At 37.1% G+C, this 26,345-nt stretch overlaps 1 protein-coding gene across 4 annotated transcripts in view; it reads right to left on the reverse strand.

Moving 5' to 3' along the window:
- Positions 1–362: 362 nt before the first annotated feature.
- Positions 363–26,345, reverse strand: part of SLC38A4 (solute carrier family 38 member 4) — a 62,843-nt gene continuing 36,860 nt past the window's right edge. For 2 of the 4 annotated variants that reach the window (XM_066369030.1, XM_066369031.1), the window contains 15 exons: positions 25,699–25,924; positions 23,572–23,662; positions 22,976–23,091; positions 20,108–20,181; positions 19,551–19,643; positions 15,615–15,696; positions 15,442–15,524; positions 15,284–15,342; positions 13,902–14,177; positions 13,690–13,769; positions 12,310–12,410; positions 10,831–10,955; positions 5,313–5,457; positions 4,049–4,146; positions 363–2,610 (listed from right to left, as the gene is read on the reverse strand). In XM_066369030.1, coding sequence (XP_066225127.1) covers positions 2,509–2,610; positions 4,049–4,146; positions 5,313–5,457; positions 10,831–10,955; positions 12,310–12,410; positions 13,690–13,769; positions 13,902–14,177; positions 15,284–15,342; positions 15,442–15,524; positions 15,615–15,696; positions 19,551–19,643; positions 20,108–20,181; positions 22,976–23,091; positions 23,572–23,662; positions 25,699–25,817 — 1,644 coding nt within the window. In that variant the 5' untranslated portion in view covers positions 25,818–25,924 and the 3' untranslated portion in view covers positions 363–2,508. Of the gene's footprint in view, positions 2,611–4,048; positions 4,147–5,312; positions 5,458–10,830; positions 10,956–12,309; positions 12,411–13,689; positions 13,770–13,901; positions 14,178–15,283; positions 15,343–15,441; positions 15,525–15,614; positions 15,697–19,550; positions 19,644–20,107; positions 20,182–22,975; positions 23,092–23,571; positions 23,663–25,698; positions 25,930–26,345 lie in introns of all 4 variants that reach the window. The other 2 variants (XM_066369034.1, XM_066369033.1) reach the window with 1 other exon arrangement.

Here is a 26,345-nt window from a genome sequence, read left to right on the forward strand (position 1 = left end):
ACAGCTATAGATATTAGTTATATGGCTAGAGCAGTGGTCGGCAAACCGCGGTTCACGAGCCACTTGCAGCTCTTTGGCCCCTTGAGTGTGGCTCTTCCACAAAATACCACATGTGGGCGCTACCTTGATAAGGAATGTACCTACCTATATAGTTTAAGTTTAAAAAATTTGGCTCTCAAAAGAAATTTCATTGTTGTACTGTTGATATCTGGCTCTGTTGACTAATGAGTTTGCTGACCACTGGGCTAGAGTAACAATGAAAGTAGGACATATATCAATTTAAGAAAGACAATATTTATATTTAAAATTTTTTCTTGTACAAATAATTCAGTCTTCAACAATAGAAAGAAAATCACATCATAGTCATTTGAAAAGTCCATTTATTATATACCAATATACACTTTCTGTAATAAAAAAACACCTCCCAATACATTGAACCATCTTATAAATGAAATATGAAAATAAAAGTTTTATCTATTTATAAATGGGATTAAATTAACCAGTACAAGATACCATATGTATGTCTGCCTTGCAGTCTATGTGAATTCATCCTGAAAATGGCCATGAGAAAGAAATGGGGCTTTATTATTTGGCATTGTAATATTGCTCATGAATATTTATATAATTTCACATGTTGATATTTTCAAGTTAGTCATTTCAAAGTAAAACATTCAAAGTATATATAGATTTTACAGTTTTCCTTTTTTTGGATTAATCATTGATATTTACATTTAAATACATTCAGATTAAACATTTTTTAACACTGAGAAAGTACTTTTCCCACTTGCTATCTTTTTAGATGAATAAAAATATATCTTGTTAGGTGCTATTTGGCAAAATTTTTTTCCAGTAATAGTAACTTAAAAGTAATGGTAGTTTCTAGTAATGCTCAATTTCCTTAACAAAGTGCACCATTTTACAGTATTGTGCCCTAGAAAATAATACATAAAACAAATACATGTTTTCTTAAAGCACATTCCAGAAAAACAATTGGACTATCATTTAACATTATCATACTTGTATTTCACACTTGGCTTTACTAAAATATAAAATATATAATAAATGTTATTGCTACTTATTTGAAAAAATAAAAAAGTAGTAAACTCCAGAAATTCCAGGCGATAAGCACTAATTTTTAAATCCATTTCATGTATGTTGTAGAAGTGAGCAAGAATAATAGTTTGCTTCTCTTTGTAGTGTTAGCAATTTTATTTTCATGGAGAATCTCTCAACATTGTATTAAATGACAAATGAATGACAGCAAACAGCTATGTAAGGTAAAATGAACTAATGTTATGTAAGAGATGTTAAATTTAATGACCATTGGTATTAATAATTATTTGCAAATAACTTATTTTCTTAGAGATAATTATGATATTATTGTAAACACTGAAGAAGAGCATTACTGAACTATATATAACTTAGGTTTCAAATTTAAAATATTCCCATTAGACAGATACATACAAATGGATTTTTGAGCCCATCAACTTAATTCCCTGGCCCCACCCCCCAAAATATAAATGTTTTGACTGTAATGAGAGAAAAACTACACATGTAAAAAATAAAAATCAAATGTATCATACATTAAAATTCTGATGACTACAGAATAAGGTTATATACATAAACATATAGCAATCACAGTTTCCTGCACTGAATGTTTATCAAATAAAAATGTATCAAACAATACTGGGTAGTATACCTCCACATGAACTGTGGTCTTCTAAAAATTCTGAATGAGAATGGAAGACGAGAGGGAGAGCATTGTTCAATGATAAAAGTATGACGAGACAACTGGGAATCATATTAAAAAGCAAATGTTTCCAGAACAAGCAGTTTAGCTACAAGCATTATTTTTGTTGTTGCTCTATAATTTAAATAAAACCCCCTCTCTTAACATTTACAAAAAAATCTAGATGAAGAAGTCACTAATTCAATGTCACAAACAGGATGGGCAAAATATTCTTTTACTGTTGGCAATAATTTATCCTAACCTAGTGTCAGATTATTCACATACCTTAACAAGGATAGTTCATAAAGACATGCCTCTTGCCTCTGTTATTAAATAGGGCTAGAGTATTTAATGCAAGATTAAGGGAAGGCAGTAAGTGGTGATAGTTTTGCCACCAGGGCATTTTGTTTGATGTTCTAAGAACATAAGTATTTGGTACTTGGGAAAGAGGAAGAGAAAAGGGAGGGGATTATCTGATGACCATTACACTCAGCTACCCTTATTCTGCTTGAACAGCAGCAAAAATACATCATCTTATACTTCGCTAGCAAAACTTGGGTAGAAATGTGAACCACAGATTTTAAACACATAAACAGCCATTCTTGACAAAATGCTGGCTTTCTCCTCTGAAGATGCTTGATGATGTCACTAGTAAATGTCTTTGGAATCTTCTTGTTATATCCTAGGAATAACATTCCAATCATTGGGGTAAAATAACTCTCATGTTCTTTGGAGCATAATTTGCAACCCCTTCCAGTAGAAAAAAATTTTTCTTTGCGTTAGTGATGCTTGGCATTTGGAGGATTGTAAATCCAGTCAATTATGATGAGTGCCATGCTTCCACTCATGAAGATGATGCCAACCACAAGGAAAATTAAAGCCTGTAAGTCAGAGAGAACTTGTTAGGGAACACAGAAACCATACTTAGCACAGTTTATGCTGAGTAAGCAAACAGTAAATTGTTTACCTAAGCCAGTAACATGATTTGCATATTGAATTATATTATTCTTTTTTTTGTATTATTCTTATAGCTCAGATATCCATGACTAGCAGTTCAGTCAATTTAGAATCCTAGTTGGGGAAAGAGGGTGAATAGATTGGAGATTCAACTCAAATGTTTGAAATACAGTAATGGTTCACTAAGCTGGTATATCAGAACGATGGCATACTGTGAGAGCACTAGAAATCAAGTAACAGAAAAGAATTCAATGACGTAGGGAGACCTCAAAATCCTTTTAGTGAAAAGGGGCAGGTCATAAAAGAGTAGTATGTATGATATTATTAAAATTTATAAAACAGGCTATGATGTATTGCATATTCCCTTAAAAAATAAAGTGTATTTGTATAATACAATATTTTGACATTTTAACACTAAAAATGGGCTTAATAGTAACAGATCAAGTTCATAACTTTATATATGAGGAAGCAACAACTAATTTTTTTCACTAGAAAATATCTAGGATATAATTTTACTTATTTCTATATTTGATAAAGCTGAAAATGGTCACAAACAGGACAGGAAACTTGCCGAGGTCATGCTGCTATAAAAGTCCAGCAGGATAAACTACATAGAGTAGAAATTTGGGGGTGAAAGGATGGCAGGAGCCTTTGTTACCAGGTTGTCCTGAAACCCCTGAACAACCCAAGAGGTAGAACAACCCCAGACAAAATTCATGATAATTGAATAAAAGGTATTCTTTTCAAGCCTTAAGATAAGACTTCATGAAGCAGTCACTGATAATATTTAACTATTGGAAAAGCAATTATTTCTAGTATATTTTTCTGTAGTTCTATTACAGAAAAGAAATACCTGCTGTCTAGTTTAATGAAATTATATTTTATATCTGAAGAGGTTAACTGGAAAACGAATGCTTCTGTTCTAGAGACCAAGGTGACTAGGGAAGGGAAAACAAAAAACAATACATCTTTTCTTACAAAGCTAACAAACATGGCTAAAATGTTTAAATTATTTCTTAAGACTGGGAGGAAGCTAATTCCTTCCTGTGTAGTTACCCATAGACAGTGCGGTAAAAGCTGAGCGACGGAGACTGGTATACATACATGTGTATGGGAAAACGCCATTGGCCTTTGACGAGTAGGAAGAACGCAACACAAGGTGTTTCACATTTGAAGACAAGAAACCCTGGGGTCATCTGAGTGCCCGGAATCCACCCCCTTTTTCTCCACTAGAGAATTCTAGCTCATCTTTGATTTTTCATTCTTATTCTTCAATTCTTTTTTTTTAAACTATGTATATTTTCTGATTTATTCTAAGTCAAAGAACAACTTACAGTAGGGGAAATGGCAAGCCTTACTTACCCCAATCTTTTGGGGTGACCGAAGAGGTTCTTTCTTGACAAGTTTAAGATAAAAAGCTGCTGGGAGAATGAAAATCAGCATAGTGGCTGAAGAAGCCCCTGAGGAGAGAAACACAAGACAGGTCAATGTCTTCTGAGGCAGGTCTGACTCAGCAAGACAGGACCCGAGGGCATGCATTTTAAAGACACCAAATCTAAAGCTACCCTAACCTTAGCACCAAAAACACTGTAAGATCCTCTTTTTCAAGGAAGATAAATTTATAAAAAAAATAAAGTGTGTCTAACATCATAGCTGCATGCTAAGTATACATAACTTACGATCAGTATGAAATGACTGAATGTTACAAATTTACAGGAAATTAGTAATACTATAAATACCTACTAAGGAGACTGAACTCATCATATGCCCTTCTTATCCACTTCTAACTTTTCAAGTTGTTTACTCCTCATTTTTAGAAGCTGTATATGGTATTTCATTTAAAATTGGAGTAACTCTTCAAACAGCAGAACAACAACAAAAAAAATCAAATACATTAATGGGCCACACAGTAAGGGGAAATAATATGCTTTACAAAATCAATCTCCTCCTCCTCCAAAGATATCCTAATGCTCAGCTAACACACTCACAGAACTGAAAGAGCATCCCATGGTAAAATCTATCTTCCTTACTTTTTAATGCAGAGTTAAGAAGACCTAAGTGCAAATCCTGGGTCCACTCCAAGGTACATGACCACTTCTATGGGGCTCCGTTTCCTTGTCTGTCAGAAAAGGCAGCTGGACTAGGTGACTTATAAGGTAGCTTTTGATACTAACATTTTCTGATCCTGTGAATAACTTTTAGGGTCACCTGGGAGGGAGGGGAGGTGACAGCTGGGGCCCCGCTGGACTAATGAGAATCTGTGAGCCTTAGACAGACGGGGATCCTTCGCCTCCCACAGAGACTCCCTGTCTGCCATTTAAGGAGATATCAGCTTGAGTCGACTAAATAAAAAGGTGAAGGGATTAAGAAGTACAGATTGGCAGTTAGAAAATAGTCACAGGGATGTGAAGTACAGTATAGGGAATGTAGTCAATAACTGTAATACCTACGTATGATGTCAGATGGGTACTGAAAATACCAGGGGGAGCACTTTGTAAAGTATATAATGGCCTAACCACTGTGCTACACACTGAAAACTAGTACAAAATAATGTGGAATGTAAACTGTAATTGAAAAATAAATTTTTAAAAAAAAGATGAAAAATGAAATCCTTGCTAAAACTTACCTATGAATCCAAAGATGTATTTTATAGTTGGCACAAGGATGACCAAGATATTATTAAGTGCAAGAAGTATGGCTGCAATCAGGAAATGCCTTACCCAGCTGAAGGGTTTTCTGGGAAATAACAGTGTGGTGACGGACGTACGAATCTGCAACAAGAAAGGCAAGGTCACTGCTTTGCTTCTGACTTTGTCTATTATCTTACATATTCTCATTGCTCTGGAGCATTTTCTTTGTTTCTCCTTTTTCTCCTAGAAAAGATCTCAATGCTGAGTTTTTTGTTTTTGTTTTAGAGGGGTTTTTTTTTATTGTGGTAAAATACACATAACATAAAATTCACCATCAACCATTTTTAAGTGTTTTTGTGTGGTGGTTTTTCATAAACTCGTATTGTTGTGCAACCTTGATGCTGATTTTTGATGTGTTATTTCTCCTTGGAGATATATTTATCATCTGCTCACTTTTTCAGCTTTCAAAATTTTTTCTTAAAAATAATTGCAGTCAGAAAGAGATAAAACAACAGAGTAGAGATAGACTGCAGAGATACCATAAAACCCTTGTTGATTTCTAACTGTGTCTCCTCACACTGAATCAAGTATGTATTAAGGGCAAGCACTGAATTGATTTGCATGGGTTGCATATGGAATTTTTACAAACCTGGGTTTTCCTTAATTTTGCATTGTACTTAACTTTTTTTTCCAACTGATCATATTTTTTTAAATGATGCTCTTTGTGTTTACTCCTTTCTCCCAACTGTTCCCCCCACCCACCTACCCAATTATAAATTATACATGCACAAAAGATAAGAAACAGGACCTAATAATGTTAACACTTCCCAGAGTTTCTAGCCTCGGGTCTTGAACACAGCAGGCACTTAATAAAGGTTGAATTAAGTTGAACAAAACCAATCTCTTCCTTCCCTTCAGGATCCTTGACAGATTTCAGCCCTACTTAAATGACTGAAATAAGTAGGTGGAGGGTCAAGAGAGGCTCCTTTCGCAGCAGCCACTCGAGTTACTCTGGTGTAACTGGAAAAAAGATCCTTGGGAGTAGAGGGAGTGCCAGTTTTGTTTGGACAGCTTAGCAAAGTTGAAAATATTCTTATCTTTGAACTCTTTTAGAAGATACTTTTGACCTAGTGGAACTGGTCTATTGGCTTTTCAATCAGTGGGCACTTCAGTTAAGCTGGGACTTCACATTTTCAGAAATGCTGGGATTGATTTTCACTTTAAAATTTTACTTCTGAAGTCTCTGAACAGCGTGGAGATGGGAATTTATTTAAAAGAGAGAAAAATGTAAAATATATTATTTTGAAACACATGTACGAACGACAGAAACTTCGAACTGAATTGCTTGCAGTTTCTAATGTGACATTCCTTTCATACCACTGCACCAAAAATTAAAGCCATCTGTTCAGGTTTAAAAGGCAGTTTCATTTCCAGAATGGCAAAACAGATAGTCTCTGGAAATGGTTTAAGATCGACTTTGTAAGAGATTTAAAAAATTGGATTAGCAAACATTATACAAGTCGTTGTGAAAAGGACTGAGGAAAGCAAACGCCTGGGTTTTGTTTGCCCTGGCAGCCTATGAATTCTACAGTGTCCTACCATTAGTGCTTGTTTCATATTGTCCAGACTGGTCTAATTAGTAGGCTTAAAGTAAGCTTTCTAGGGGCATACATAGTGCTTAATTAAGGATTTATTTGTCTGAAAGTGCTAAATTTATAGAATAAACAACTAGAATATAGGTCATTCTTAGGCAGAGGTCACATCTAGGTGCTCTTTAGGCTTTTGTTAAAATAATGCATTTAACTCAGTAAGCTGAGTTAGAGGCAATCCTATGTGTATAACATAAATGGTTTCTTAAGGTCATGTGGGTTCCAGAAAGATGAAGGTTTAGCCCATTGATGAAGGAGATGGAAAGTTCACACGAATACGCATTGGAATAAATGGTGAGAGCTTGTGAGAGCTAGCTCCTCATAGTGAGTAAGTAATAACAAAAGCCCAGGCAGAACTGAAGGTATATAGCATTGCCAGGGCATTCCGGGAAGGGCAGCAGGACAAACAGGGGGACAGCAGGTGCAGCTGGGAAAGAATGGAAGGAAACTTGCTGGTCATTCCATGCTGAGCTGCTGCCTTGAGAAGTGAGCCTGGGATCAAAGGATCCGCAGCAATTCTGTTTACTTATGTTAGGATCGAGGCCACTTGGCTTATTACCCACAAAGCATTGCCTGCTGTTCCATGTATCTAAGTGCCCTTATCTCCACAGACACAAACTGATAAGAACCTGCAAATGTGGGTCAGATGCTGTGGGTGGGGGAAGTCCCCAGCAACAGCCATAGCTTTCAACTCAGAATGATTCCAGAAAAGTCTGTTCAGCTCTAGAGAAAAACTGTTATTTCCAGAGAAAGTGTTCTGAACAGAAGGTGCTATGTGCTAATGTAGGTACTCAGTATGAAAGTCAGACACGTGAGGAGACAGTAGAAAGTGGAGCCTTCGGGCTGAATTCTATTGCTTAGGAGTAAATCATAGTTTCACTTTGTAGGATTGCTTAGGACAATACCAGTGGATCACAATTCTATTCCAGTTTTCATAGTAATATCTGTCATATTTCTATGCCCATATCTCCACACACTTAAAGACAGGAGATCTAAGGGCAGAATACATGAAAAGAATGATATTACTACAGTAAAGTGAAATAGAAGTGGCTAGAGAATCTGAGACATGGTCTCTTTTTGTAAGGTGTGGCGGGTGGAATTTGATTCTCTGCATTCTTGATAAACCTGTTGGAAGGGAAGCGTAAACTACTATGGCAGTGTCAGTCCTTGGGGACAAGGTGCGGTCCCATAATAGACACCCTGCCCCATGTCATCTCCCTCCTGTTACTAAGAAAGAGATATATTGGACAGCTTGTGAAAAAGGGAGAATCTTTATTTACTTCACTTATTCATTTGTTCAACAAACATTTCAAGCTGCCATTATGTGGTTTTTACTAAAAAGGAAAAAAACTAACTTAAGTGGAGAAAAGAAAGATAAATGGATTAATCAAAGGAAAAATCACCCAACAGCAACAAACCCCTTCTTATATCTTCCTTGGTTTCTAAGAAAGAGAGCCCAGTTATATACTGAAAGAAGGAGAATACAAAAAATACCTATAACTGACATATATTAATCCAGATTAGGGTTTTTTCTCTTTCTTTCTTTCTTTCTTTCTTTCTTTCTTTCTTTCTTTCTTTCTTTCTTTCTTTCTTTCTTTCTTTCTTTCTCTCTTATTTTTCTTGTTTGTTTTATTATTTGTATAGGAATATCAAGACAAAGTAAATAAACTTATTGGTCAAGAATTTCTTGATACAAAGAAACCTATCCTGAGAACCAAGCTGTGACTCAGCATTCGACATATTGAAAATCTTCGCTCTAAATTGTAAGAAACAAACAAAAACACTTCTAACAACTTTTCTGTCATGTTGTGGGGGTGATGTCTGAATGTAGCCTTGTGTCACTTGACTGGAACAAGGAGGCTGGACCGGCTTTTATGTCATCTGCCACATTCATGGAAGCATGGTTCATTTAGCTTAGATCCTCACCCAAATTGGAATTTTTGACAAATGTCATCAAGGGGAATGGCCTATGTGTTTGCTAGAAAAGGGAGTTTGTACATCTCAAGAAAAGGCAAGATTCATTTGGAGACCGTTTTTTTTAGTAGGCATTGCTGAGATTATCCTATATCAGTCATTGTGGATATTCTCTAACCTCCAGGGATTTACAAAAGAAGGGGAAGGTGGATAAAAGTACAGAGACCACTTCAATGTAGCATTGTAAGGGCAAAACAGAATTGCATGCACGATGTTTCATACATGCTGAGGTTGATTGTAAATGCATAATGAAGGCTAGCGGCTAATTACTTTTCTGAAATTTGTTTCTAATGGTCAATTTTTGTTCTAATGGGGGATATTTTCAACCTACTGCCATATCTGATGGTCAGATTTGTACAAGTGCCTTATCTATCACAAAGCAGAAGAATTTCTATGGAGATGCTGGGATTGTTAGTGTCCAGATGAAATGGTCATCGGTGAATGAAAGGCTGACTTTTACTTTCCATTGTCATGACCTGGCCATCAGTGTCACACTATGAACACTGCATCTGTTCAACTGCTACCAACTAGTTGTGTGACCACAGCCAAGTCTGTTCATCTCCTGAGACCACGACCTGAAAGCACTGTATTTAGGGTTTATGAATAAAGCAATAGAGAAGCACATACCAGACTTCTTTTATAAAATGCTCTAACTCAACAATGATGTACTTCCTGTGTACCAACATTTAGTGAATGATATCTTTGCATACCAAAAGAAGGGCTCCTGATATTCTTTGCCCAGTGATGTTTGCTGAGAAATTTTATTCTATAGTACACTTTCTGTCTACAGCTATCTTTTTTCTTGTACCCATGATGGAGTTGGTTTTAGGCTAAAGCTGTGTGCATGTCATTTGAAATACTTTCATATATCTGAGAGGCAAGACATTATTTAACAGTAAATACTAACCAACATAGAAAATAGGAACTGATTTTATGCCCTCATGAGAAAGGAATGTGCCAAAATATATTTCAGTACACAAACTGCATTTATAGTGACCACAGAGTCATTCTATGAGTAGTCCTCATATGCTTGGCCCTGTATGGGACATTCTGTACAGGACAGTGCTGGTTACTGTGTCACTTATTTTTTCCCCTAAAATGAATGAGTAAATTCAGTGTTTATGAAAGGAGAAGAGTTGGCAGGAGAGTGCAGCCCTATGTTTATCCATAGGTGGTGGTTTTAACTCACGCAGCCCAAATCTCCACCATCAGCCCTGCTCTGTGATCCCGGAAAAACTGACGCCAATGGAAAAATGCCAAGAATGAGCAACCCAGTGAGGACATGTGTCAGGTTTGGGGACAATGCGAAAGCTATATGATGGATAATATAACTTTTTTCAAGAAGTTTGGTTTTAAGGTGTAATTTACTTAATATGAATTCCTTTTCACTAGTCCCCAAGGAATTAAACTAAATAAGGCCACTTGTAGATACTATTGTGGCACAGTAGACTTGGGGGGAAATGAAATACCTTCCAACTACGGTGAAAATGGACTAGGACCTAAAAGTTATGTGGTATTGGCTTTCAAGTTTCAGAAGTTATATGAATTCTTACTCATTTCTACTAATTTGCAAGATAGAAGCTCAAGATATTTTTTTTCAAATTTGAGTTTAAAAATAAATTTCAGTCTCAAGACTGGAAAATAAACAAAAACAAATTTCATGATTTTTTCCCCCTACATTTTAAAAATACTTAACACCTAAATATACTTGCTCTATCTACATATAAAATAGTTCATGTTAAGTGGCTCCAAAATGCTATATAAAAATAGTAGCATCCTCAGGCACTGCAATTAGAAGCTCACATTATAATTAAGTTCATATCAAGTCAGAATATATGTATTGATCTAAGGAGTCAACCAGGATTCTTTCATCAAAGCTCCATGCACTTACTGGGAATAGGACGATAGGCACAGTCAGTGTTACTGCCACAAGGACCGCCAGGCGGACCATGAGGAGAGGGGTGTCAAACGTGTACACTTTGATGTAAGCATGAAGTAATTCATCTTCAACTTCTCCTGCAAAGAGAAAGAATAGAAAGAGTCTGTTTGGTGTTGTCAAGTCGGCACTGGTTACCTATGGCAACCACAGAGGGAACATATTACCATAGGAAAAAACTCAGGCCTGGGAATCCAAACACTTCTGTTTCTACCATGCCATTGAGCTTATTAGCTGTGTGATGGTTGAAGAAAGCGGTCCGGAAGCTTGTAAGTTGCAGAGCTGTTATGAAATTGCTGAGGGGCTTCTCTAGCTCATTGGTATGGTGATATATCTCTGCTCTACAGAGGCGTCACAAACAGATGACAGACTGAGGTGCTCTGGCTGAAGGGCATGGAAGGCCCATACCCCACCAGTCGTCCCTTACATCCTGTCACCTCTCCTCTGCCCCCACCTGCCCAGCCAGCCTTGAGGCAGCTTCTCCTAACCCAGTATGGAAACCCTAGAACAAATCATCTCTAACATGTTTTTGAACTCAACAGTTATGATTCTATGACAACACTGATACACATACATTTGAGCTTTTTCATATTTTTTGCTTGTCTTACGAAACTCAGAGGCAGTATAAGTACCATGCAAGGATGAATTAGTATGAATTTTATAGGGTCTCACAATGAATATCGCTCTAAGATTAAGTTACACATTCATTCAGAATTCCAGGCTCAAATGACAAGAAGATACTGATAGAATCAGATGTAGTCTGGTTTTCTCATTACTCCCCTCAAAGTTAGACAAAAGAGAATAAAAAATATCATCAGTGGTATTGACCTGACTTTCATTAACTCACAACCAACAAGGAGTTAATGCCCAATCTAAAGCAAGTATTTGGTTAATAGCCAAATATTAGTCAAATGGAATGAAATTCAATCAAATGATGCTTCCCCTCCTCAGACTTTTCCTCCCCAACTTGTCTTACAATCAATTTTAATTTACCAAGTCACTCAGAAAAATGATAACTAAAAAGCAGGTTTCAACTCAGCAATGTTATACTTTTCCTGTCATTTTCTCAGTAGTTATTCTACCAGAAGAGCTTAACAGCATGCATCTAGATTTACTCTCATTGTTGCTAGCCTAAGATGGACTAGGAAGTCACAAAAGAAATACTATCTATCCCAGAAGGAAAATCATGAAATTTGAGGGATTTAAAAAATAGAGATGTGTGAATTTAGAAATAGTTGTAACCTGTTAGCCAAGCTGGTTCGGGTTCCATTTATTAAGGTCAAGTGACATGGCTAAGACAGCAGGTTAACCGAGTACTTGTATCTATAGTTCACACTGCTTAAGAGGGTAATTTTAAAAATTATCCCTACCCAGGTCAATGATCTGTTCAACTAGGATTTGCGCAAGGTGAATGACTTTGACAGAGTGACCTACCATAAAAGGTTAGGTAACCGAAGAGGGCAGCAAGCAGGTACATGATGAGCATCCCCGTGATGGAAATATTTGACACTGTTTGCATCTTCCTCCGGGACCGACTGAAAAGGAAGAGATCACTGAGTTTTGTTTTGTTTACATATATGAATAGATCACATTTTACAATTAAAATAAGAAAATAATGAAAGAATACATATGTCTGTGCTGCTCATTAGGAAACCTCATTTCTCATGCAGAAGCAAAGCTTATTTAAATTTGTCTTAGTCATGAAGGATTTGTTTCCATATTTCTAAACCATTACTTCTTCAGTCTTAGAAACAACCGCTTTCTTAGAAGAGGACTAGTTTATTTTGTGTTGATAAGTAAGCTTGTCTACTGAATATTTAGGAAAGTAATTAACATAAAGACCTTATTATTTCATAGTGAGGTGGGTTTAATGAGGGTAAGTACCTATTAGAATCAACACAACCCTGCTTTCAGAAGTTCTGATATTATTACCAGGATGCTTGATATTATTACCTGGTCAGTTTCTAGTAACCATTCTGGAAGGTACCCAGAGGCTTACAGTCAACTGTCAGGCCTCTAGAGTGACTGTACATGTGATTTTCCAAGTAAATCAAAGACATAAAAACAATTAAAAATTCCAAAAATTGTTATGAAGTAAATCAGAACTTATGGGGGAAGTTATTTACTGAAAATGAATACTGAGATCACTGATGTCTGGGTTAAAGAAGTTCAAAATTATTATATGACATTGTCCCTTAAGAGTAAAGAAGGGAGCTGTTAGAGTGGGTTCAGATCTATTTATCCTCAAGTGGATGTTGACAACCTCAAAGGGAAAAGAGTATAATGATTCACAGAATATCAGCTGGAAGAAAGAACATTGTTTAGTCATTGTCTCCATGGTACAGACGAGACAACGAAGGTCAGATATTAGCACATTTCAGTGGTGCGTGTCTTCCAAACAAGGGTTCGGGACTGACCACAAGTAACATCAGTGGCTTAGTAAAGTCACCCTAACCACAATTTTTGGTCTTTATGAATGAAGTAATTTCTAGTTCAGGTGACATCACTTCTTTGCACCAAAGTTCAAATTCAAATTCTCCAAGCTTGCCAAAATCCTTACATCTGTTGGCTCCTCCTCCCCCTTCCCTGAACCAGTAGGATGGAAGAAGAGAAGAGAAGGAAGCAGAGAAGGTAGTGAGTGCAGTGAGGGGTCTGACTCACACCTTTTTGGTTAAAGCGCATTACTAAAGAGTGGGTGTAGCACAGACTTTCTCTGAAGAGAAAGCTATACACCGTGCTTCTGAATAAAGCATCTTTGAATATACGAGGCTATTGTCAAAGCAAATTAGAAAGCTAAAATGATGGCTGCCTTACTCTTTCAGTTCACTGTAGATGGGAAGGACCTCAGGGTGGCATACAAAAGCAAATGCTAGGATAGGAATTGCATAGGCCGTCTGGAAAACAAAGACAACACCGCATGTTTAGCATTCCAACACAGCTGGCAAGGCCAGGCTGTCTCAGCTTATGAACTAAAAACTCAGAAGCCATGTTGCTAGGCCCATCAGAGGCCCAGGGCTCACACTTACCCGCGAGTTGAACACAAAGTATTTGGGTTGACACTTGTCATCACTGTGTGCTTCATACTCTACTCCACTGCCATGAAGAGAGCCCTTGGCCTGGTCGTCATCTAGCCCTGCAGGGTTCTGGTGGGCGTAATCCATCATGAAGTTCACACCACTACTCTCAGAGTTGTTGGGTAGCATTACCATATGCATTGGAATTGTATTGTTGAATGTCAGGTTTCCAGCATTGTGATCCAGAACGGGCAGAGGGCAGGGGATTTGGAATTTCTTGTATATCACCTAGACCCAGTGTTTAAAAAATGAAAGTTAGCTTTTTGAGAAAAACAATGAAATGACAATCCATATGTATGCCTTAGAGGATGAAGGGGAGGGGCCCCTGCCGAGGAGTCCTGTTAGACTGATGAGTGATGGAGACTCCCTCTAGCCTCTGTCCTAAGGAAAGAGCTGGAACTATGGTTGGCAGTCCTGCCCCCTAGAGTCAACAGGACAGTATTTTGCACAAATCCATTCTAAGCTTCATTCCTACTCTTCCTTGAGAAAGATGATCATTTCCTTGCTCTATTGCATGTTTTTTATTTCCTTAAACTAATAATAATATGGGTTATTGAAAATTCCCCTCTCTTCTTTTACCTCTTAGGAGAAATGCTGTATAAAACTTGGTATCCTTGATCTTACAAGAAATTCCCTTTGGCCTGACCTGTGGTGGCGCAGTGGATAAAGCATCGACCTGGAAATGCTGAGGTTGCCAGTTCGAAACCCTGGGCTTGCCTGGTCAAGGCACATATGGGAGTTGATGCTTCCAGCTCCTCCCCCCTGTCTCTCTCTCCTCTCTCTCTCTGTCTCTCTCTCTCTTCCCCCCCCTCTCCTCTCTAAAATGAATAAATAAAATAAAATAAAATAATTTAAAAAAAAAAAAGAAATTCCCTTTGGTGAGGAGTGAGGGGGGTGAGGAGAGGCATTTCTTGTTTAACCTCACTTTGGTCGCCCTCTCCTCATGGGTAGAATGTGTAAGAGAAAATGGCTGAACATGTGGATACGGCTAATTTGGTAGGCTAATTTCTCCTCTGGGACTCCAGTCTTCTTCCCCCACATTTCTCAATACTGGGTTATTGTCATGTCCCTACTGGACGTGTTCCTTTTGCCCCAAAATAAATTGTCTGCCTAAATCATACTATTAGCAATGGTCTTGACATTCTAATTAAGCTAATTTAAACTTGTTACTATTCTTTTCTTGTTCCAGATTAGAATAAAAAAAAAAAAATTGTATGTGATGCAAGAACTATTTCATACTAGTGAGGTTCTTGGACAAAAGAGAATACTAATTCAGGCTTTAAATGCATCTCATGCTTCCCAAGCTACAGGAATCACATCAATAAATCACTTACCACACTGACGAAAAACACCATGCAGGTAAGAGAAAATCCACTGGTATAACCAAGGTAACCTAGGAGTCAGCAGAGAAATTTTGGAAGCTAAATATGGTATCTACAATCAGCTTACTATTACAATATAAAGTGAAAATAAAAATTTTAAATGACTTTACCTAAATTTTTAAGAAGGGAAAGTGGAAGAATGATTCCAACAGACACAAATATGACGAGGTAGTTGCCGTCAAGGTACCATTCTCTAGAGGAGAAAAACCAACCACAATGATGGAACTGGGAAAGACCAACTAGGATGTGTCACTTGACATTACAGAGAGAACACAAGACATACCCAGTACTTTCTTCAAGTCCCATAAATGCTTTGATTACTTCAGGTAGTTCGTATTTTATGATAAAGAGGTAGCTTGACATTGCTGAAATAAAAACACAACAGCTTAGCAGGGTACGAAGCACTAAAGTCACAGGCAAGTTGTGAGAAGTCCTTGCATTTGGGATATATGGTCTTCCCAGTAAGATGAGCATTACTCAGCCAAACAGCAAGCAGAGTCACCCACTGTGTATTTTGTACTGCTTCCAAGTCCTTCTCAAAAATAGGCATTTGGCCTTCTGGCTCTTGCAGATGGAACTTCACAGAGAATATCAATGACGATTCTGTGTTAAATCCTCCTCTGAGGTTTTTGGTGGAGCTGCACTTTGGATGTTTCCCCATTAGTTGTAAGTTATTGCGGACTGTACTGAGTGCACCTGTTTTAGTGTCTATAACTTGAGGAGGGGTCTGGCAGCAAGAGACATGCGCCAGAAGGGAGAGGCCAGAAAGGCCTGGGGAAGCGGGGTAGACTACCTGTCGCTCTGACTCCCCCCAGGTAGGTGCCGTCTAGTCCTCTGTCATCTCCCTGAGCGGCACACAAGACTCAGACCACTGATTATCTAACTTGGAGTCATACTGGACTGATAACAGAATAAAGGAGAGGATGGCTTCTTCCCCCCTTTGTCAATAAAGTTTTTTCTCTACATCTTGGTTTCCCTTTTGCCAAATAAGAAATTATATATCCTTCTGGCAAATTTTTGCTCACAGACACTTTAAAGTGATACTAAGTTGTAAATTGATCTATTAATATTAAATTAATGAATATTAAGAACAGTTCCTTAACCTTGAGCAAAACTAATAATGGTAATAATAATTCTCTACATTGTTTAGTTCTGCACAGTACTCCATTTAAACAGTGAGATGTACATTATTATCTTCATTTCGCAGCTGAGGATATAAAGCTTGCATGACATGTCCAAAATCATAACTTAAAAATAACAGAACACATCCAAATATATAAGTTCCCTGGTTTGAGGCCAATGTTTCTTCTCTATTGTGAAGTAAAATGATTCCTATAATACCTGATGTGTCTTCAGCAAACATTATTTGGTTAATTTTTACAAAGACCTGGGCTACAGCAGAGCGTAAACAGAGAAGGTATTTCTGATTAACTGACTCCGTAAGGTACCATTCAGTTTTAAAGAGCTATTATTGCTGACTTTCATTGATGTCACCACTGTTAATGTGTTTGGTCTTCAAAAATTCAGAGTGATCCAGACCTGTCTGGGTAATGTCAACATTGTCCTGCCAGTGGTGAAATATCTCTGGTAAATGTTCATTTTTCAGGGGACTGAGAAAATAAAACGTTCGAAATGTGGCATTGCTAACTACAGAAATACAAATGATTTCCCATAAGACAAAAAACAAACAAACAAACAAAAAAACCCCACTAATTATGCAGAGTAACCAAAGCAAGAGCACTTCCAGGGGCAATACATAAAATTTCATCTTACTCCTTTAAAGTTATACTGCTTTTCATGTGTGTGGCTTGATCAAAAAACCACTTTATAGTTTATAGCATTATTTAGAAGCATAATAGTTAACTATTCTCTGAGCAACAGACAGTGTTATTGTCACTCAGCCTGTTGGATTCAGGGCTATAAATATGTGTAAGGTTATTTCAGTTGTCCAAACAAGAAAAACAGATCAACTGTGAGGGGATCCTATGAAATGCTTGATACTTTGAATCATGATAAGGCTGAAATTTGAACCAAATATAGAGCAGTCTCTTTGGTGGAGGATGGGGGTGCATAAATGCTTATGGCTCCAAACCAGAAAATTAATGAAGCAATCCTCATGTTATTGCCAAATTCTGCCCAAGATTATAGCCATAATGTATAAAAATATGAGAAGAAACAAATGCAAATCAATGTATGCTTAGATTTTATCTGCTTAACAACTCTCCACTATCAGAAGCAGGTATAATTAGATAAAGGTTATTAAGAGAATTGCTGCATTCCATAAATCCTAGCTAATTCCAGTGATTTTATTTGTCAGAAAATATGACCTATTTGCAAGATCTCTGTGCAAGTTTATTTATTGCAGCATTGTTTGTAATAATGAAACACTGGGAATAATCTACCTGTTCATCAGGAAGGGATTTGGTAAACCAATTATGGTACATTTGCACAATGAAAAACTCAAAAACCATTAAAAATGATATGCAAATATATTCAAGGCATATTGTTAATAAAAAAAAAAGCAAACTGCAAATCAGTACTATAAGACAATCCAATTTAAAAGAAATACCTGTAATATATTTGTTAAATGTGGCATAAAGAAAAGCCTGAAGTTGTTATTTTTAATGGTGATTTTCATAAACAGTTCTTTGTTATTTATATGTGTACATAATGTTTTAGTTTTTTACTGTTAGTATTTATTTGTCTTTTTTTTTTTTTTTTTTTTTTTTTTTTTAGTGAGAGAATGAGAGAGAGAGGGACAGAGATGAGAAGACAGAGAGGGGATGAGGGACAGAGAGGGGAGAGAGATGAGAAGCATCAACTCATAGTTGCAGCCCCTTAGTTGCTCATTGATCGCTTTCTCATACGTGTCTTGACTGGAGAGCTCCAGCAGAGCTAGGGACCCCTTGCTGAAGCCAGCAACTATAGGGTCATGTCTATGATCCTGTGCTCAAGCCTGCAACCCCACACTCACGCTGGTAAGCCCACGCTCAAGCAGGTGACCTTGGGTTTTGAACCTGGGTCCTCAGCATCCCAGGCTAACACTCTATCTACTGCGCCACCACTTGGTCAGGCAGTATTTATTTGTCTTGTAAACCCATTTTTAAAAAATAATCAGAAGGGCTCCAGAGACATGGATCTAGAATCCGAGATCCAGGGAGAAAGGAAGCATGCACTGAATCCTTATTGTGTGCCAAATGTTGTCTTATTTCATTTTTACAATGACCTCATGAGGATGGAATATTACTCTCATTTTCATGGATGGAAAATTAGACTCAGAAGAGTAAGGTGATTTTCCCAAGGTCACAGATAGTGACAGAAACAAATTCAAATTCAGGTACATCAGAATCCAAAAGTCTATTATCTGTGCAAGGGTTTTAAAATACCTTTTAAAAATAGTAACAGACAAGACACCTACCAAAAGGACTCAGGGAGCCCAGAGGAACTAGGGAGAAAGAGAGAAAACGAACTTATGTTATTGTGTGTTTGTGTGTGTTAGGGTAGAAGACTACAAGAATAGGGGAACTGAGTATGGTTTGCTATGGTATGACACAGGACACATATCGGGTAGGTAGGTAGGTAGGTAGGTAGGTAGGTAGGTAGATGATGATAGATAGATAGATTTGAGGGTTGGTAGTAAAGATATCAGAAAGTTGGGCGGAAGAAAGATGATGAAGACCCTGACGTGTCAGACCAAAGAGTTTAAATTTTACCTTGAAAATAATGAGGGAAAGAAAAAAAAAAGAAAATAATGAGGGAGAATTTTATGCACAGGAGAAGCAAGAATAGATTTGAATCTGAAAATGTTAATCTGGGGGATAAATGAGAGATGGGAGCAGGGGAAACTCAAGTTCATTCACCTTATTGAGAACAAAATGAGAGGAAAGACTGAAGTAGTAAGAGACAGAATGAACAGGAGCTGGTTGGTATTTGATTGGATGTTCAGGATTAGAGAGAGTTCAAGGAAAGTTTTACTCTATTATTTTAATTCTAGAATTCAATTGGCAGGGTTTTATATGATATTTTTTTCTTACATATTGCTATTTTTAATAAAAGAGGGACAGCAAGTCTATTTTTAAAACTCATTTTTTAATAAAAATACTGCAAAACAGCTATTTTTCTATACTTAAAGTGCTTGTGTATTGCTGTAAAGGTTTTCTTATATGGTAAACATTCTTTAGAAAGTTTAAGTAGCCTAGTGAAAGCTATATCCTCTTACCTCCAATGTTCTGCATTGTAATAGAAGTAAAAGCTCCGATTTTCCCAGGCCATCCGAATGCCTTTTCCCCTAATTTTTCATAAATTAAAGACCCTACAGTTAAAGATAAAATTATCTTGTTAAAAAAGGTTGCTTTAATGAGTAAAATATTTCTGCTATATAATTCTACACTGGAGTCTCAAACATGGGAATGAACACCCTATACAAATTATAAACTCAAACAGTGTGATCTTAGAAAACAATACAAAACATGTTAAAATAGTCTCCAAAGAAGAAGCAAAATGGCTTCATTCATGTGAGCTCTTGCAGCAAGTCAAAACTCTTATTTGTGTTATTCACTAAAAATCTCTATCTATTTGGCTTCAATTTGAGCCAGTTGACTTTCACTCCTCTCAGTTGTCCAAATAACTAAAAACATTGAGAGACCATGTCATTGGGGTCAGAAGAAAATGAAATGTAAAACTGACCCAAATCATCCTACAGTTATAGAGCTATAGACTGAAATACCCCTTAATGAGAATCAAAATAGAACATTTTGGACTAAATGGACAGCATACCTCCTTCCTTTGAAGTCTTTAGTAAGAGGTGAACTGAATAGAGTGATAATATTGCCACAGCAAGCAGCATGATTCTGTGAAGAGAGTAGAGAGTAGAAGGTAAAGTTTCTATAATAAATAAGACGCAGTAACAGTAATGATCACATTGGTCTTTTCAGTCATTAACTTTCCAAAGGAATGTGAATTTGGGGGAACCTGAGAAATTCTTTTCAGAATTCCACACGTACTCTTTAATGTCACAGAACTGGAATTTGCTATTATTTATGTACCAACGCCTAATGCCTGAAGTTCCTAATATATCTCTTTCTTTTTTTTTTAGTGTTTCCCAGTACTAGAATCTGGTTCATAACTTAGATGCTAAGTATATAACAAAATTAGCAAATACCATGTCTACTTACTCAGCACATGGGTCTACGCACATCATATTTGCACAATAGTTATACCAATATTTATAATTGAAGGCCTATTCAATAGTCTGACTAAATCTTAACCTAAAATCTAGAAACAGAGATGCCAGAGCATGCAGTCTGAGCTCCATGGCTCCCGACGTGGCATGTTAGATGATCAGTGGGTGAACCAGAGGCCAGGCAATCACCTGAGTGACGGAGAAACAGAGAAAGACAAGTAAAAGTGGCAGGAAAATTGCTTTTTTATATTCTGAGAAAACAATTTCTGGTTCAGGAGCTTCCACATGTCCATATGCATGTGTGACTACTTTATGTAGATAGTGATCAGTGTTTCTCCAAAAACAAGAATTCAAGAGCAAAAATAAGATAGAGGCATTTAAATAAGAATTTAAAAAAACTAAACTAAACTTTACCTGACATTTTTTAAAAATCATATTTTTTGTCTGTTTTTACATGATGAGAACACACTGAATATTTTTCCCAAAGTTGATCATATTCTTTGGTAATTCCTCCTGAAGTCAGTGTTGCAACTGTACATTTGGAACATGAGTTATTAATTTTGTAACTACTCTAGCTATATTGGGCCAGAACTGACTAATCAATGACTTGTTCATATATTTTCCCATATGCCTTATGAACTTACCTGTTTTTAAAGAATTATGTAATTCAGATTACATAATTTTGTTCCTTGGAAAACTACTGAGCATTCACTGTATTCTAAACACAGGTTTGCTTTGGCAGGAAACACTAAGGGTAAAACCAATGAAGTCCTGTGTCACTTGCTGTGAATTAAGGGATAGAGCTGAATCCAGGCTGTGCTGCTTAGAAACACAAAACATACCCACAGTGCCTAGCAATTTAATTTCTCTGGCCAAATTAATCTGCTACATGTTTGTAAGCCTGAAATGAGATCCTTAGTTTTGAAAGTGGAATATTCTCCTCCCATGAGAATGATCTGTGGTTCTAGGATTGGGGGGAGCATTTCTTTTTTCTGTTCCTCAGTGATTTATGCTAACTTCCTAATTATTTTGATAGTATGTATAATTAATGAGAAGACAGTGTGTATGTGTATATATATATTATATATATATAATTATATATATAATTACATCTCTGGCCATTAAGATTCAGAGGATTTAAAAAATGAGTTTATTTCAAACATGGCTTATGAAAGTAAGGTTGATATAAAAACTTATTCAACAAAAAACTATTATAACTAAAACACTTCAATGAAAGCACTAATACAATATAAATATGTGTAGTCCTACCTCAATCTTAGCCCTCAAATAGCTGTGTGATTATCTAATCACAAGTGATGTTCAGAACACAAATAGCATATATTTGTAATATAAATGTGGCATTCATAGACAGTTATTTAATGTGCTAGCATTGTGTAAGAGATGGTGATCTGCATTCACACTGATGCCTGGCTAACACTAGACTTTATTCCTGTAAATAACTCCAGTGCTGTCAACTGTGTCTTGGAAAATAACAGGCAATACATAATGTACACAAACATCTGTGGCTGTCTGTCACAGACAATGAATGCAGTATCCATCCTCCAGGTCAGCTGTGTGACATTACTAATGTCAGGCAGCATCTGACCACAATTGACTAAATTGCATAGACTTAGGAGTAAACTTGGGCTACTCCACAAATATTCCCTATACTATACCTTGGAAATATAGACATGCACTAGGTCTTGGGGATACAGACATGTGATGAGTAAAACAGATATGGGCTAAACTCTCTGGAGATTATAGTGTAGCAAGGGAGATAGAAATTAATCAAATGAATCATACAACTATACTAGAATATTAAAACTGGTGTATAATAAGGTGGTTTGTCCTAGTCATGGAGGTCAGGGCAGGCAACACAGAGGTGAAGCTGAGTTGAGATATCAGGAATTAACTACATAAAATGGAATGAGGATTTCTAAGAGCATGTGCAAAGGCCCTCTGGTGAGAGGAAACATGGCACCTTCATAGAAGAGAGAAAAGGATAGTGTGCCCAGTAAATCTGGTGCCCAGGGACATGAGGGGTGAGGTGTAACATAAAACTAAGGCATGCAGGACTCTGGTTTGGGGTGGTTCTTTTTCCTAAGAGTGTTATAAAGTCAGATTTGCTTCTGAGAAAAATCTTTTGACTACTAAACACCAAGTTATTTTAAGCATCCACTGAATAATAAATTACTTTTTTAAATGGTCCATAGACTGGGATGAGGGAGGTCTCCATCACATAAAGTTTCTGCCATTTAGACAGGGATGGTTGATTAAACAAGTACTGTGATTTGCTACTCTGATTATTCCTCAGATTGCTGTTATATCTAAAACCAAGAGGTTTATGCTAATAATTTCTCAGATTATTTCTGTTCACAAAGATCCAACTTCAGATTGTTAATGAAAAGAACACCAAGTATGTGTGGGCTTCAAACCAAATGTCCACATGCCCATTCACTTACATAAAAAGTACGATCCCTGTGTTGGCCATGGCATAAGACAGGCCCAGGATTCCACTGCCCATGATGGCATTACTCAGGTTAAATGAAGACATTCCAAACGAGGTCGTTCCAGGATGCTTCAAGAAAAAGGGATGCATTATAAGCAAATATTTACCAGAGGATGAACCTCTTTGGGATTATTCTTATTTTCTCACTATCTTTACTAGAGGATATTGTCATCCAAGATTGAAGACTAAGATAAAATCACAGTGAATTAAAGCTTTTTATTGACTCAACTTCAATAAAAACATGTAATTTTCAACAAAATGCAGTGCTTAGCTTTAGGTTGAGTAACGTAAATAAGGGAAAGCATGTATGACTGCAGATTCCATTTGGGTTAGAATAATTTCTCCAAAAAACAAATGAATTTCATAAATGATTTATGTAGCCATATGGCGAACAGGAAAAACAAGCCCTTATTCCAGTCAGGGCCTGAATAAACACAGAATGTGCTGATGGAGGCTTGGAAAATTTCAGTCACTGTTTTCCTGCAGAGACTGAGGTAGCTCAGACACCCTTGAGCCCTGTTTATTGCCAGAAAGCAGAGATTCACTTACATGTTCATCGCCATAATCGGCCAGCTTCTTTTTCCCCAAAAATCCATTTGTCAGGAATTTCTGACTTTCAGCATCTTCGTTAGCAAATTGACTGAACATACATATAAAAAGGAAAATAAAAAGTAAGTACATCTAAGTAAATGCTGTGAATCATACACACACACACACACACACACACACACACACACATACACACATACATATATCTCAGACTGGATCGGGGAGGAAAAACAAGACACTAAAATTCTTTCTCTTTTCCTTCATAACTAGTGTTCCTTCCAGACAAATGACTGAGCTCCAGTTATGGGAGGGAGAGAGGAACTTATGAAGGAAGAAAATAATGGTTTTAGTTAGAATTTTTAAAGCCATATTTCTTCTCCCTGTATTAACAATGCACGAAAAAGAATACTTAGAGCTCATTTTGTTCAAGCTTAGTGCCTCTCCAAAGAAAATGTCAAGTTATAACAGAGGTTTCTTAACTGCTACCACACAGGAATCAGATAATTTTATTAATTCAATAAATGTACATGTTAAGTGCCCAGGCACTGTGATCCTCATCTCATGTGATGCGCAAACATCCCTAGGAGTGGGCTTTCCATAGGGGACTGGCTCATTAAGGGAGGTAGCATGTCTGCGCCCACCAGACTCCCACTCCAATGTCGCCCATGTGCAGGCCCAGCATGTATTGAAAACATAAATATAGTGATTCCAAATAAATGCATGATGCTGAATTTCTCACTTAAATGATCAATTTAAGCCAAAAAGAAACAAAACCAGTTTTAAGGTAATTATAAAATTGGGCAATGATGACCCATGTTTGAGCCAGAAGTGGAAAGGTAAGGCACTGTGAGCAGTCCAGAACACGTCGTAGAAAGCTTAACAAAAGCATCCTTGCTCTTAATTTATGGCTTTTAGAGGCAAATAAGCGGCTCTATAGGACTGTTCTTGGGACCGTGTCTCCTTCAGCTGGGCCACCTCCAGACGGAGCAGAGTGAGTGAAGGCACAGGGAGCTGTGAGTGGCTCAGCAAGGACAGAGCAAAGGGTAATGCAGGGAGCAGATGAGAGATAGGACAGGAGATCTAGGTAAGGGACAGATCATGAAGGGGCTCACATGCCAAGCAATGTATAGTCTCATCTTTATCTTGCAGTTAATGGGGAGCCACTGAAAAACTTTACCTAGGGATGGAACAGGAGTCAATTTGCGATTGTAAATGACTGCATCTGCAAAGAGGTGTAGGGCTAGTTGGAGAACACAGTGTATGACAGGGAGATAAATCGTGGCTGTTCTAATAGCCAGGAGAGAGAGGATGGGGGCCTAAAGTAGATGGCAATAGAATGGATGCAGAGAAGAGAGTAGATCTGAAACATTAATGAGGTAGAACTAACTAGATGTGTGGTTTGACAACGGGGTCTGTCGGTTGAGTTGTTGAATGATAATGGTGACTTTTACCAACATGGGAATTACTGGAAGAGGGGCAAAGGTTGAAGGGAACTATTGGAGCTCCATATTAGACAGAACAACTTTGAGTTTATAAATAAGGCAATTCATGCCCCCATGCTAAGAATGAGGGGACTGGATGACATAAGTCATCCAGGAGAGACATGTAATAGACAGGAGATATAATGATTTGAAATTCAGTTAAGAAGTCTAACAGGCTAAAGATCTGGCATGTATTTAGCGGATGAAACCATGATAGTTATGAATGAGCTTGTTGACGGGGCACTTTTATTGAGAAAACAATCTCTACAGAACTCTGGAGATGGAGCAAATTTTAGAGGGTATTCAAAAGAAGAGGACTCTAAGAGAGAATGTTCCAATAGTCAAGGGAAGTGTTTTCTATATTATATATTTCTATATTATATCTATATTAAGTTTTCTGTATTAATGGGGATAGAAGCACTGTAACTTCAACTCTAAATTAGTCACAGGAAGAATGGACATATAAAAACAGTAGAATCATGTGTACTCTTTGTTAATACAACAAAGAGTTGATGTGTTAACATCAAGATCATTATTATGTCTTAAATAAGTAATAAGTCCAGTTCTCCCTAACAAGCACCTTGTTTTCCATGTCCATAAACCTGTCTCGCTGTTCCAGGGGACCTGGCTGTGCTTAACTTCATACCTGCTCATTGCTGCCTTCTCGAGGTTTCCCATCCCGGTGTAGGTGTCTTGAGCGCTTTCTCCGCTGCTGCTCTCGTTATCTGGTCCCATGTTGACATTTCGCAGTTCCACAGGATCCATTTGAGCTGTCAGCACTTTCTTGTCCACACACAAGCTCCTTCAGGGCAAACAATATACCCTACCTTCAGCTTAAGGCTCTTCCACTTTACGTTGATGTTTAGGACACTCTGTTCTCCAAACAGAACAGAAAACAAATCACTGTAATTTTCTTTAAATGAGATAAATGAATAAGAATCACCTGCTTTGTGTGTGCTCTCTATAAAAATATGAAAAGGAAATAAACTCCTGAAAACTTTACATAGATATGTCCAGAAAGATTGAACTGAATTGTAGGAAGAAAGAAAAGTGTTAATAAACTTACAAATCAGTACATGTTTATAGAGTGCCTGTGTATGTGAACATGGCGGGTGCTTTGCTAGTCACCATTGGAAAAAAAAATCTTAAGATGTAGTGACAGTCTTCAAGAAGCTTTAGGTATGTTTTATTGACTTTATTGGGGTGACATTGGTTAATAAAATTATATAGGTTTCAGGTGTATAATTCTATAATACATTATCTATATATTGTATTGTGTGTTCACCACCCCAA

The sequence above is a fragment of the Saccopteryx leptura genome, chromosome 2, assembly GCF_036850995.1.
Source record: "Saccopteryx leptura isolate mSacLep1 chromosome 2, mSacLep1_pri_phased_curated, whole genome shotgun sequence".
Lineage (NCBI taxonomy): Eukaryota > Metazoa > Chordata > Mammalia > Chiroptera > Emballonuridae > Saccopteryx > Saccopteryx leptura.